Here is a 15,284-nt window from a genome sequence, read left to right on the forward strand (position 1 = left end):
AATCAAACTAAAGTTTACAATAGTAGAGATAAACTATATGTATTCTCAAAGTTTCAAAGAAATTGCTTAAAGCATTTTCAAATTATTATGCAATTATGGTTGATCTCCCTACCCCCTTTTTATGAATAAATTCCCATATTCAACTCAAAAATGAAAAATCAGAAATTTATCAAAATTAAAAGAGATCTCTCAATAATCAAATGAAATAAAAATAAACAAACCACAAAAGTTTCATTGAAACTGCTGAACAGATTTTTGAACAATAGTCTGAAAACAGAAAATCTCTCTTTTTTTTAACAAAAAAAGTCCAACTTTCCAAAAATGATAAAATTGGAAGTTTATTTACATCGATAGAGTGATAACATCAGTCAATAGAAACAATTAACTAATGTTTAATAAAAATTGGTTCAGCATTTTTGAGTAATAATTGTAAGAAGTGTGTACAGACAGATGGTCAGACATCCATATACTATAATATGTTCCTTCTTAAAAGAAGGGCATACAATAATAAAATAGAGACCAACTTATCAAACTGTCATACATGTATATGTAGTCAAAGGGGTATAATCTTGATGCCCATTTCTGGCCCCAATACACAGTGAAAAATTTAGCTGACCCACTAAAAAGACTTATTGCTATATTTCTAAATAAAAAGATGACTTCACCCAAACAAAAAAGATTTACAAGATGTTACAACATTTACCTGTCAAATGATGTTACAAAGTATTGCTTTCAATGCAACTTTTAAAAAGGAGGAAAAAACAAGAAAATAATATAGTGAAGCATGTTTGTTATAACAGTTCTATAGATACAGGAAGTATATTTCATTTTTTTTTCAGTTGAACTTTGAATACAAAATCCAAGATTATAACATGTATCTGGTCCAAACCAATATATTACAGTACTTACTGGTCATTCACCAGTATGAGAGTGAAAAACTACTACAACTCAAATTCCTTTGAAATATAACGAAAATAGGTACATGTATGGTGCATATTTTAAAGAGACAACAACCCTACTGGAATGAAAATGTCAGCCCAAGGCCACCCACAGGTTTTTAATGAATGACGCAGGCTCAGAGATGCTTTTGTGCTAATTTTCTGTGCAGGATCAGCATTTACTTTGGCATGGTACATGTACATGTACAAAATGTGAGGCTGCTCAGAAAATAAGCACGAAAGGTTCCTGTGTCAAAAGTAAGATCATGCTAAAAATTACCAAAACATAGAAAAAGTATTGATACTAAGGAATTTGGAGACCTGAAAATAAAATCAAATTAAAACCACACTCCAAAAGTACAATTCAGCAAAAAACTGTTAAAAGATTTATGTATGTCATGTACACTGTACACATACATGTGTAGTGATACTGTACTCAACTGCATGTACCTCTTAATATTCATGTACATTGTACATGAAGGACATGTACATTTCAACATCATCACATGCCTGAATAATTGATAGTCAACCTACCCGCATCTTGCTTCTGTAAAGATCTTTTCTTTCTGTCAGAAAGCCACTAAAATAAATAATTAAAGATAATATTACCAATATGATTTATACAGGTACATCTAAATTGTATGTACAGTACATGTACATATAAACTTTATTTGAAGTCAAAGGAAAAAAAAGAGTATTTTTATGGCACAAGTACAAGAAAAATTCATAAAACTATGGTGAATTACAGAATTGTACTGTACAATTTCCGTCACCTTAAATAAAACTGTTGTTAAAAACTGTCAATCGTCACTCGGCCTTACACTCTGACAAGTTTATGACCTCAAGCTTGGTAATTACCTGGTCAACCAGGAGTGAAATACATTTTATTGTTGTTAACATGGCATCCCTGATATGTGCATCGATAATAATCCTTTAAAATAACAACAATTTATCAATCGTTTGATCACAAAAGATAATACCAGGGTTCTCACGCAACTTCAGCCGGTCGTTTTTGACTGCCGAAAAAAGCCTCAAGTTGACTCGAGACATTTCTGCTTTTAAGTACTTTTAAAATATAACTTATATATATCCTTATTTTACCGATTAGTCGTGTCAGGTTGCCACTCCTGTTGGGTTCGTTCGTAATTAAGTTTTGTTTGCACTGTGTACTTTTTTATTTTTATTATATAATTTGTAGTTTTTAGACTAAGTTCATACCACCCCCATATATCTTTTAATTTTAAATTTATATATAAAAGTAAAAAACCGCTATAATTTTGTTTTAAAATTTGTTTTTATTTTGTCTTAAAACATAAAATAAATATCCTCTGTAAATAACAATTACTTTGATTTATATTTTTTGTTCTTTCAAAACAGGAGGTTTGATCAAATCTTTATTAATTGATTATTGATTATGGCTAGTCTTAAAAGAAAAGACAGAAGCCCAACAGGCACTTCACCAGAAATGCCTACCAATTTCGACAGCCACAATAAAAAAAAGTTTGAACTTCTTCCCAGAGGAAGAAACAATAATTCTAAGCTCAAAGGCTAAGAAATTTAATTTTTGTCAGTGCAAACTTTGCACTATCTCCTTGTTTTGGCACTGGGAGATATAAACAAAGAGGCAACATCTATCAAGCCTCTAAAAAAGAGTTTCTTGCAACATGTCCTTTCAGCAACAATAAGATCAAAACTCTTCTCTTTAAATAAATTAGGTTCATTTACGGTAAACTTTTCCAAATATGATAAGGGTCATAAAAATAAAGTTCAAACTCGCACCACACTTCAAGGTGATAAAATTAACTCTCCTAAAAGAATAATTAAAGCCATTTGGAATCCCATTCAGGTAAAATTTTTAAACTTAAAACAAGAAGAAAACTTGTTGAGACAAAATGGGGTTGACATTAAACTTAAAATGAGCAGTAATCCAAACTTTATTTTGGCTAGTCTGGATTACAAGCACAAGGATTTGTCCACTATACCATTAGGACATTTTCAAGATTACACACTCAGCCCTTATAAACCTAATCCAAAATTCTGTACAACAAGACCATAAACTGGTTTTACAATACATGTATGTTGATTATTTAAATTTTGACCCAGGAGTCAAAAAGACTAAATCTAAAAGCCAACCTAAAAACAACACCGAAGTCATAAAACCCACCACAGGGGACACCACAGGAAGACTACTTCCTATCTCACCAGAAATAGTGGTAATTAATGACAATAAAAATCAATCTTATGCCGAGGCTGTAAAAAATAACACCTGTCACTTCATTACAACAAAGCGAACAGCCTCAGGGAATTAATCAAACTCAATCACAAAACGTTGACATCAATAACTGTCACAGTAACCTTAATACCAGTAGTGGTTCCATGCAAAATATGGTTAAATTTTTTCAAACACCACAACTTATTTTGCCATGTAAGTCCCCTGTAAAAACTACACCAAAGCAGGCAGAAAAACTGTAAAAAGCAGAAAGCTTATTACAAAAGATAGCACAAAAAAATCAACATCTGATCACTGCCAACAGTTAATTACGCAGTTACTTGAAATAGAAGATTCTGGTATAGACAAATCCCTTGTGCAAGTTTTAGTAACCTTTTTGCAAAATATGGGTGTCAAAATTCAGCTACAGCAGTAAGCACCTTTGTGCATGTTTTTTGTATTTTGTTTTAACAAATTATTTTTAATATAAATTTCTTTAATGATCAATGGGTCTAAAAATTCTTCAATGGAATGCCCACTCATTGTTGGCTAATTCTTCAATGGAATGCCCGCTCATTGTGGGCTAATTCTTCAATGGAATGCCCACTCATTGTTGGCTAATTCTCTACAACTTAAACATTATTTTGATAAAAATGACAAACCTCACGTCATATGTATACAAGAAACCCATTTTGTTGATAAAAAATGAGTTAAATTACAAGGCTATCATCAACCTGTTATTAAAAACAGAGTTGCTACTAAAATAATTAAGGGTAAAAACAAGGTTAAAATAAAACAAAAAGGCGGCGGTGTTGCCATATAAGTAGCAAAAGATTTAAATTTTACTCAACTGCCTCTTAGCACAAATTTTATAGAATCCATTGGTATTGCAGTTAACTGTCAAGATAAAATTATCAATATTATTAATATTTATAGACCCCCAGATCAAGATCTTAAATTAGAAGATTATGCAAATGTTATTGATAAGGCTAAAGACAATACTGTCATTGTTGGAGATTTTAATTCCAAATCCTCGTTATGGGGGTCAACATCAACCGATAAAAATGGTAAAATTTTAGAAAATTTTATTGAACATAATAATTTTATAGTTTTGAATGACGGTACAGGCACACACCGCTGCCATGATGGTTCACCTTCACATATTGATTTAAGCTTAACATCTCTTTTGGCGAACAATTCATCTTTTTATGTGCATTCTGACTCCATAGGTTCAGATCATTTTCCTATTTTGACCACTTTATATGCCAAACCTATCAAGACAAATATCTGCACAGCCAAACATTGGCAATTTCATAAAGCAGATTGGCAACTTTTTTCAACTTTATGTCAAGATGTCGATCCTAATGGCATCATTAGTCAAAACATTGATTTCTTTAATCAAAACTTAAGTCAAGCAATTACAAATATAGCAGATGTTGCAATACCAAAAACCAATGGCAGTGTTCATGAAAAGGTAAACTGTCCATGGTGGACTCAACAATGCACTGATGCTAAAAAAGAAAAACATAATAAAGAACGTATTTCAATAACTCAAAATCCGAAAATGATCACCAAGAATATAAAAAAGAACTTAAGTCATTTAAAAAAACTATAGAAAATGCTAGAAAAGACTATTGGCAAAACTTTTGTTCCAAATTGAACCACAAGTCCAATGTAAAACAAGTATGGACTGTGGTTAAGGGCCTAAAAGGTAACAGGGATAGCAATACTCCTACACTTTCTGTTGATAACTTTCAAGCAGTTTCCAATAAGGACAAAGCAAATCTTTTGGCTCGCACATTTGCTATCGCATCAAGTGACCAAAACCTTGATCCGGAATTCAAAGTTCACAGAACAACTTTGAAGCTTCAAATCCAATTCATAAAGATAACTGTCATGCTAACAATCAATCAAAATACAATCTACCCTTTACGATAGAGGAGATGTGTAAAATAATTAGAAATAAAAAGTGTCAGCACCAGGTTCTGACAGAATATCATATGAAATGTTTAAACATATGCCCGAAAATATGCTAATATTGCTTTTAGACTTGATAAATAAAATTTGGAAAAGTGGTAAATCACCAGATTCATGGAAGCAAGCAAACATTATTCCTACTCCTAAGCCTAACAAAAATAAATCTGATCCACAATCATACCGTCCTATTTCTTAAACTTCTAATCTTTGTAAACTTATGGAAGGTATGGTTAATGAAAACTCAAATTTCTTCTGGAAGAGAAAAATACAATTAAAGATACGCAAAGCGGCATTAGGCAGGGTCGGTCTACTCTAGACCATTTGTTAACGCTTGAAGGTGATATCAAAAAGGCTAAAGTTAAAAAACAACATCTTTTAGCAGTTTTCATTGACATTGAAAAGGCATTTGACCTAGTATGGAAACCAAGATTGTTATATAAATGCAAATCATATGGCATCAATGGGCATATGTTTAACTCCATAGCTGATTTTCTCCAAGATAGAAAAATTAAAGTAAAAGTTAATCAAGAAGAATCAGATCAATTTGAGTTAGATAATGGTATTCCTCAAGGTAGCGTTATAAGCCCTACACTTTTTAATATCATGATAGATGACTTGGTTTCCTAATCCAAAACGCCACTTTATCACAATTTGCAGACGACAGTGATATGTGGTTAAGGGGTTATGATCTTAAAGCTCTTACTCGAAAAATGCAGCTAACCCTTAACAGCATTAGTAAGTGGTAAAAAAAATGGGGCTTTAAAATATCCCAAAGCAAAACAGTGGGAATTATTTTTGGCGATATAAAAGAGTCCTCTGTCAGCTTATTTTTAGACAATAAACCAATCTCATTTCAAACACATGTCAAATTTTTAGGTCCCATTTTTGACAAACGTCTCACATGGAATAAGCATGTGCAGTATTCAGAAGAAAGATCAAAACCAATTTTGAACTTACTGACATATGTTACAGCAAATAATTTTGGCATGGGAACAGAGTCCTTACTGTTGCTTTACCGGTCTCTATTAAGGTCAATTTTAGAATACGGGTGTCAAAAATTTAATTCTGCCCTTCAAAATGTTAAAGAAAAACTAGATGCATTCAATCTAGGGGACTTAAAATTGTTCTAGGGGCAATCAAATCAACACCTTTAGAAAAAAGTTTTAGCAGAAGCAGGTGAACTTCCTTGACAGCTCGGAAGAGATCAACTGAGTCTTAAATATTATGCTAGATGTAAACAAATTTCTTCAAATCCAGCCAATACGATAACCAAACAATGCTCAGAATATACTAAAAGATATTCACATAAAAGGAAAAAAAAATGACTGCTCATATGGTTTCAGAATACGTCAATTTCTCTGAGAGAATAATTTAGACACAATAGATATCGTTCAAAACAAACAACCAAAAAATGCCCCCTGGATAATTGGTATGGCTAACACATCTGAGTGTATTAAAAAAAAAGGTGGACAAAAAAGACAATCCACATTTGATTAAATCAGCTATTGTGCAAATTATAGACGAAAAATATAGAAACTTTTTAAAAATATATACAGATGGCTCCAAAGATCCTGCTTCTGGTAAAACATCAAATGCATTCTTTATCCCTGGTAAAAGAATATCATTATCTACTCGGTTGACTGATAATATTTCCGTTTACTCAACAGAAATGACTGCAATATCGCTTGCATTAAAATAGATAATTGATCAAAATTATCAAGACAAAAACATTGTCATCCTCACGGATTCTTTTAGTTCTCTTCAATCTATTAAAAATAATAAATCTAGCAGACCAGACTTGTTAAATTCTATTTAACTATACGCAAAATTTCTAAAACAGAAAAATATAAGTGTAATTATAGAATGGATTCCGGCACATGTCGGTATTCCGGAAAATGAAATTAGCGACAGATTGGCAAAACAAGCTCTATCAAACCCTACTATTGGTGTCAAAATTGGGTTAAGTTCAAAAGAATTTATTTCTATAATGTCAAAAATCTTTAAACAAAAATGGCAGACAAGCTGGGAAAATTCGAATCTCATTTGGCATAAACAGCTAAAACCTAACGTTAATGTAAAACCAGCACTTTACAGTGGTAAAAGGCATCACGCAAAAACAATTACTAGACTCAGACGGCACAACCATGCTACCAGGTTAAATAGGAAAATATGTTAAAAGATATATCGCCTTTATGCCAAAAATGTGGAGTTTCAGAGGACATTAAGCACGTCCTTATATATTGTTTAGAACACCATCAAGCATGTTTGAAACTTAAAGAAAATATCCACAAATTGGGTCTCCACACTCTTTCAGAACTAAACCTTCTTAACCCACCAACATTAGTTCAGCAACAAGTCTGGTCAGCAATAGCACAATTTATTTCAGTCATTGGTTATCATAATAAAATATAGCCTACTTTTGTATAAATTACGGTAGTTGTCCTTAAATAACTTAAATCCCTATAAATATTTTTTTTTCTTTTCATTTCAAGTTGGATAATCCACACCTTATATACATGTATCAAGTGTAGTTGCACTGATTTCAACCGAGCAGTTTCAGGTGGTCATGCGACACACTTATTAATATGTAAGGTCAATATCTAACTTGATAAAACCATAACAAACATATTCATACAGTACCATTTATCTTAAATAATATCATCTTTCATTTTTCAATAAAAAAAACAATAATATATAGTTGAATTAAAATCAAATTAATCACCTGATATGGGGTTCCACAATGCAATATATTTATACACATAGTCTCTCATTTTATTTTTTTTTTTTACTATTATTATTTGTTATTATTTTTTTTTCTACTTTTGTTAATCATGTACACATATGCTTATGAAATATATCTACCGCGTCGATAGCTCTAGCCGTGTGTAGTATAATGTCATGTGCGTTCTTCTTTAAAAAAAACTCCAGTTTATGCATAGTCATAAAGCTAAACTCCCAAATAAAAAAAAATATTTTATTTTCCTTATTTCACTATCTTTTATCTTACTACTTTGGGTTATAAATACATTTTTTATTTGTTTATTTGGCTAAACTTTTGGCTGTTGTTAAGTCCACGTGTAAATTTTGGACTTACAATCTAACCATTGATAAACAATCCAATTTCCAAACTTATTTTTAAAAAAAATGGTCAACCCATTCACCAGAAGCAGGAGCTGGAACAGTCTCGTGTGGCATTAGTAAAACTGCGTACTAACGTTGTGTGCTAGCACAGTAAAATCCGGGAACTATGCCCGGCTAGACAAGGCAGTCTAAATTTACATACACGTTTTGGCTCGGCATAAACTTTTCGGCATTCAAAAAAAGCATACACCTTTGGTAACTAAAATTATAACATTATCAATTATTAAATTTGCACTTCACCTCTGGATATTCACCGAAATTTGAAACCACACCCATCTGACTCTAAAACGCATACACTATTTGGCAAAATAAATCTTACAGGTTTTCCGCCTTCTGGGTCCGACTAGTTGTCCTTGACTCTTCCATCCAACTGGGCATTTTCCTCCTTCACATGGTCCATTTTCAAATTTCATTTTTACTGTTTACTATTAATTTCTAACACTTCAGCTATTCATAATTTACTAGTATATTACCCTTTTCCCTTAAACTTATTTCTTTTTCTTTTTTTTTTAACTTATTATTTCTTTTTTTTTGTTGTTTAAAATACAATTTAAATAAATAGCAAAATTATCTAAAGCCCACCAAATCCGTGCGAGACCCGACAGGGTAGTCGAGGACGTTAAAAACCCCCTTATTTAGTTAGATTAGTCGTGTTAAACGATTTCGATCTTTAATGGATACCGACCGATTTTTCTCCCATATAAAAAAACCCTTCACGAACCTCGCAACATATATATATAGCTATCTATTTTCAGAAATTTAACTGCACACAACAATGTCTCCGATGTGTGACTGGTCATCTCATGGATTTCAATTAATTTTAATACAATAGCGGACAGTTAGGAAGTATTAATCAATGTTTAATATTTATTTTACGATTCTCTTTTCTTCTTGAAACGAAATCACAATGATTACGAACGTCTCCAATTCTACTCATGGTCACTAAAAAATTACCACCCAGCAGTAAGATATCACGCAGCAACCGCTTACAGAGTGCAACATTCTACAGTTGACTATGCCAATGTGGTCAATCTCCTTTCTATCTGTCTAGTTTCTGTGTTATCTTCTGGTGACTGAGAGGGGATTTAGTAGGTACTATCTGACCAAGACCTATCTTAGGAACAGGCTCAAGGTTTCATTAATCAATTCTCTTCTAAAGATCTGTCTCTATCCTTCTGATTTGAGGTGTTTTAGGTTGAAGAGGGCTTATGAGGTGTGGTGTTTGGCAAAGGACAGGAGGATTTTCTCTTATTAGTTAAGTGTCAAATAATACCATAACAGTAGCTTTTGTCAAATAGTGGCTATTTTTAGACTGAATGCATTAAAGCTTTGTCATGATGTAAAAAAATTTCTATTTTACTATTTTGCTAATAGTAACTATTTTATTTTATTAAGTAATGCACGTTTTCTTATAGAAAATAATAGTTATTTTGTTGTAATATTTATTGTATTAAATGTTGCTACAAGATTGAAGTCATCACTACAGAAGTTTTATGGTCGTCATCATGAACTCGTGGATCGTTATGGTGTATCCATCAGCACCATGAAAACTGATGTATTCAACGGGTCATAGTTTTCCTTTCCTTGTTTGTCTACCCCTGACTTGACTTTCTATGAGCAACTCGGCAGCTTTTTCTAGAAAAGCAGGGGACGCTTACCCTACCTGTGCACCTGGTCCATGCTCCCAGTTTTTAGTGGAGTCCAAGTTGCTCATTTACTTTTGTTACTTTGTATGTATGATTTTAGTTACTTCATGTTCTTTTTTGTGTATGTCTGTTTTCCATGTCTGGTCTTTGTCCCTGGATTACGTTCTTTTGATTACCGCTATAACCTTGGTTTCCTTGATTACTCTTTGTTATGCCTGTATCTGTAAACTTAAAATGAATACATTAGGAGTGTTTATGTCTTTAGTTTATGATACTACTTACTATTTACAAAATTCTGCTGCCCATAATATGTTGTTCGTGCTCTACGCAAAAGTGACTAAAGCCCTCAAAATCCTAGCTAAAATCCTGGTACATAAACATTGTATTTAAAAATGTAAGAATTTTTTTTTTACTAGATCAAGTACATGTACAGGAATAAGTTTATTGAACATGGTTATCTTAAAGACTTCTTATACTTCTTAAACCATAAAACACAACAAGAACTTCCTTCAATGAAGGTAACTTTGATTTTTTAAGTATAATTTCATAGGAACTGTCTGAGCTGGTTGTTATTGATGAACCAATTCATTCATTATAACAGGATGCTAGGTTCAGAAAATTCCATGAAATACAAATGTACATGTATACAAAAGCCTGTTTCAATTCATTCCAAGTCATGAAAATGATACACATTTTTCTAATATTTCTTGTTTGACTGGTTTTCTGTTTTCAAAATGTTCAAAATATATAACTGGATGTCACTGTTCTTAACTAATAATGTTTATTTCTTATTTTACTGTACAAGTATTACAATTTTTCTTAAACCATTCAGCATTTAAAAGTTTTCTTAAATGACTTTGTGTAAAGTTTTGAAGGATTTGGTATTTGGTATGAGGAAATGTTGGTATGTTACACATTTGGTCTTTCTTTTCCTTTAGTGAATGGTTTGCTAAAAAAAGAGACCTTATGAGCTAAGATCATGTTCCACAGCTAGAACATACAGTACATTTATTCTACATGTATTTACAACATGACTCTTAATTTTTTGACATGGATTTTCCTGCCAATTGTTTGTTTGTTTGTTTGTTGGGGTTTAACGTCCGAGCAGCAATATTTCAGCTATATTCAGACGATGAACATGAAATTGATGATAAAATGAACATGAAATGATGATGAAATGAAAAAGGGATGGGACACAAGGACAATGGGGTTGACAAATTTTGATTGCCACTGGAAATAGGGAAGAGGTGGGTAGGGTCGGGCAATTTAGCCTCCTGTGGTGAAGCCCTATGGTTCCTACTCCGGGAGAATACCACAGTAGGGTTCTTTAACATGCGAGGAACGTGGCATCTTTCCCAACACGTGCACCACTATGGTTTGCGGTCAGGTTTTCCGTATTACAGCCTAACAACCCCAGCATGTAACGCAACAAGGGTACCCCATTCAACCACCTGGGGCACACATCCTAGTTGCTCTGTAGGCAGAGCGCCCTAGCCCCCGGCTAGGGTTCTGAGCACTATTTAGTCGCCTTTTATGACAAGCTTAGCACTGCTACAGGCCAATTCTCTTAACACCCAGACCTGCACGGGGCTCCTGCCAATTGAAATGGCCTGAATCTTATCAGGATTTGCATGCATACAATCTTCAGAAAGCCATAATATAAGTTCATTTTTTGTTCTTCAAAAGTTTCACTTACATGTACATCATCTACATAATTTGTTACGGCCATAACCTACGAACAAATATATTTTTTTTCTGAGAAATGGAAATCAAACAAAACACGATAAAATGATATTGATAATCTGTCAATACTGTTGATATTCTTACCTCTGGTAGAGATTTTCCTGCGCTTAAATTGTATATTTTCACATTATTTGGGTTTGAAACTTGCATTTTATCCACAGAAAATCGAACAACACGTGTGTCTGTTTACATTTTATTTTATTCAGGGGCGACAACTGAGTTATTTATATTATAATTTCATGCTGGCATTTTTCGATCCTGATATATTTCTCGTTGATTTACATCTGCACTAGTACATTTGTTCAATCGAACGTAGAAATATGGATTTGTTTGAGATAACGTTTGTTCTATACGACACACGCCTAGTTAAACATGTTAGTAAATAATAATATTATGATGTCAGGGGAGGTCACAAAAATACTGAACTCATGTTCTTTTTATTTCAAGTCATCCTTTCTGTTTTATGCAAAATATTTCTTTAAATTTAATACTAATCAGAAATGCGAATCAATATTTAGAATGTATATATCTATGAATCTGAATCGTCGTATAAAATAACTTGCCAAAATACTTGGTCCTTTACACCGAGCCCTTACAAGCACCAAAATGGACCCGCTTCTTTGTATATATCAGCTAAAACCTATTTGGTATTTAGGATAGAGCTTGTGTCTCAGAGACTCATCTAAACATTGATTGCTGGGATTTCGCCAGATCTGTTTGGTTTAATGTCCCACATAGCACACATTCGACATGATTGGAACTCCCAGTGCCTTACTCGCACGGTTGAGATCCATCAGAATTGGCCTCGTGTTTAGGCTTTGGGTATCAATAGCAACTTACGGCTTCTTGGAAATGTATTTTAAAATTGGGAATTTGGGGTTACTCAACATAAACTTCCTGACGCTCTAGAACGGCACCATGCCAATTAAAAAACACTCAGAAAATAGACTTCTGGGTAACTAAATATTGGTAACTAAAAATTGTTCAAGCTTATTTGTTTACCGTCATTCGTCCGTCTCGCATGTTTTCGCACTGAAAACAATCATCATGTACTGAATCAATTTATATCGGTTGTTTTAATTTATACACCTCACCAATGTCAAATTGCAATTAGGTAACTGAGAAGGAGTGAAACATAAAGTCCTCTGGTAGAACGAACATCGACTTCACTTAACATTTTCGAGTTCTTGTCGGTATAAGTTGTTAGGTTAAATATAGGTTAACCAAGTTGCGCCAGCAAAAAAATGACAATATTCTACCATACTTAAATGCATTAAATATTTGCAAAGAACTTTTTCTGACTTTTCAATTAAAAAAATCAAGCACGAGTTGTTTTTTAACGATATTAATAAAGAGATAGCCTTAAAAAGTAATCATTTTCTGAAAAATTGGTCTATTTTTAAAAATTTATTTCTGACATGCCTCCCCCTTTTTCTTGATCACATGTCAAAAAACCCTAAATCTTTAAATTTTCACAAAAGGTGATATCTTTGGCTTTAAATCTGTAAATACAGAGTTTTCACATTAAAACATGACCAGTAAAGGACACCTAAAGCAAAAAAAGTACTCAAAAATGGATTTTCCATGTTGCCATAGGGAAATGCTTATATGTCCTTATGTTCTAAATTCACTTTGTTCAAACGAACATAAAGTATTTATGTACTCAACCAATGCCCTTTTTTGACCGCTGTATGCATTTTTGAGCACATTCAAATATCCATACTTGAAAACTTCTATTGGCATAAATAAAACAACTAAAGTTAGATACTGAAAGGGGCAATGACCACTTCAAAATGTAATTAACAATATTCTACATTTTTGTACATATAGGTATATATCAGATATCATGAGATATAATAAATGTCCATTATGCACAAAAATAAACAAAACTGGCCCAACACTATCTACAAAATAAAGAAAAATATGTGTAAGACAAAATTATTCATGAACACAATATACATTCTTCATTATTGAAAATTAAACTTCAAAGAAACACGTCTCTAGTGGTCACTGCCCAATCCTCGATAATTAAATATCTGCACAATCTCTTTTAAATACCCGTCGCGAAAACCGATTTACCGTTCAAAAAATTCCTCTACATCCGCACTTAAATTTCTTTAAATGCAGTAATGAAAGTGAGTTTTTCCTCATTTCTAACCAAATTTTTGCTCAAATCTACACAAAACTTGATTTCAAGTGCTGATTACCACCATATTTAGGTAAATATAGCCCTCAAAGTTTAATATTTGATATTTTTACTAAATTTTCTATACTTTTTTCAAGATAGGACATAAAAATCAGCCAAAAGACCAATTTTTCCATAATTTGGACCTATAACTTAAAAAAATGCATATTTTGGGGGATTTTTGTAGTGTATTCCTCTCATGGCAAAGTTTACAAGATCTTCAAGTAGTTTAAAGCCATTCCAAGAAACTTCATTTTGCCATGGCTTCAACTTAAGGCTAGAAACCACTAATTCCACTTCCCATAGACTTCTATGCTAATTTCACAATATTCAATGGCCTCTCTGGACTTTACCTTAACTTTAACCTGCAGAGGACTATATATCAGCATGATTCTACATATGTCAGCTCACAATCCTCAGAATGGCATGTGGGGTTAGCAGACTTGCAGTGCAGTACTGGTCACCGGAAGTGAAGGGTCTATAAATAGCATTAGAAATCCCAGTGTTTTCACAAGATAGGGGTATAGTTAGAAATCATTGTGGAGATTAGGTTTCATATCACAAGAAGCAAAATTCACCTATAAAATGTACAGAAATGTTTTTCCTTTCAGAAACTGTTTAAATTTTAAAAATAAAATGAGAACTTTTTTTCACAGCACTATGAGGAACAGGGGTAATTTCTGCGTAAGACTATTTTTGCCTACGTTCCAAATGCTCATTGGTTGAATTGGTGGTCTGTATCCTAAATTATTCCATCCATTTCCGGCATTGTAAATTCAAAACAACAGTTGTTGAAAGAATACAGTTATTAGTAGCCCGTAGATACTTTGAATATTGACATTGACAACCATGTCACGTTGTCGGTTGAATGCTGCCATTTTTAATGCATGTCAATACCGAGTATCAATTTCATTACAAGAAAAAAATACTATTAATATGCACTCACAAACCTAACACAAAAGTCCTTCGGACTTTTATTTGTTTTGTGAGTAAATGGTCCGATTTTACTCATCGACAAATCCTGGAAAACTGTGTTTAATCCTGTAATTCGGTAGCATCCAAGTACTTACTTGAAAGTTATTGACATTAATCTTTCAACGTGTACAGTATATTCGCACAATATATCATAAAGTAAAACCGTTTCTCACATTATTAATTTTCCTATATATTTTTTTTATATTTACGATAACTGCATTATGCAAGCACAATTGTAATTCAACTGACGGAAAAGCAACACCATATCAACCATAATTTCATAAAAAGTCTTCTATTAAAAAAGACAATTATTGTTTACACTTGACCACAAGGGAAAATGATCTAGGATAGAAATAAAACTATAAATTGGAAAGTTAAGATTTGCATTACAGCAGAAAGATGAAGCAGACAAAAAATTTATTTATTTCATATTTTCTTGATTATAACAGTATTATTTAACCCACCTCTTA

At 32.7% G+C, this 15,284-nt stretch overlaps 1 protein-coding gene across 1 annotated transcript in view; it reads right to left on the reverse strand.

The window, feature by feature from the left end:
- The window catches only part of LOC148628503 (nucleolar protein 10-like), a 71,666-nt gene extending 59,775 nt beyond the window's left edge, over positions 1–11,891 (reverse strand). The window contains exons 1-2 of the mRNA XM_088588668.1: positions 11,739–11,891; positions 1,473–1,518 (exon numbers count right to left, since the gene is read on the reverse strand). Of these exons, the coding sequence (XP_088444794.1) occupies positions 1,473–1,518; positions 11,739–11,804 (112 nt within the window). The 5' untranslated portion in view covers positions 11,805–11,891. The remainder of the gene's footprint in view (positions 1–1,472; positions 1,519–11,738) is intronic.
- Between the last annotated feature and the right edge of the window lie 3,393 nt (positions 11,892–15,284).

This window comes from Perna viridis, chromosome 1 (assembly GCF_037379345.1).
Source record: "Perna viridis isolate PV_CMFRI_1.1 ecotype Kerala chromosome 1, ASM3737934v1, whole genome shotgun sequence".
Lineage (NCBI taxonomy): Eukaryota > Metazoa > Mollusca > Bivalvia > Mytilida > Mytilidae > Perna > Perna viridis.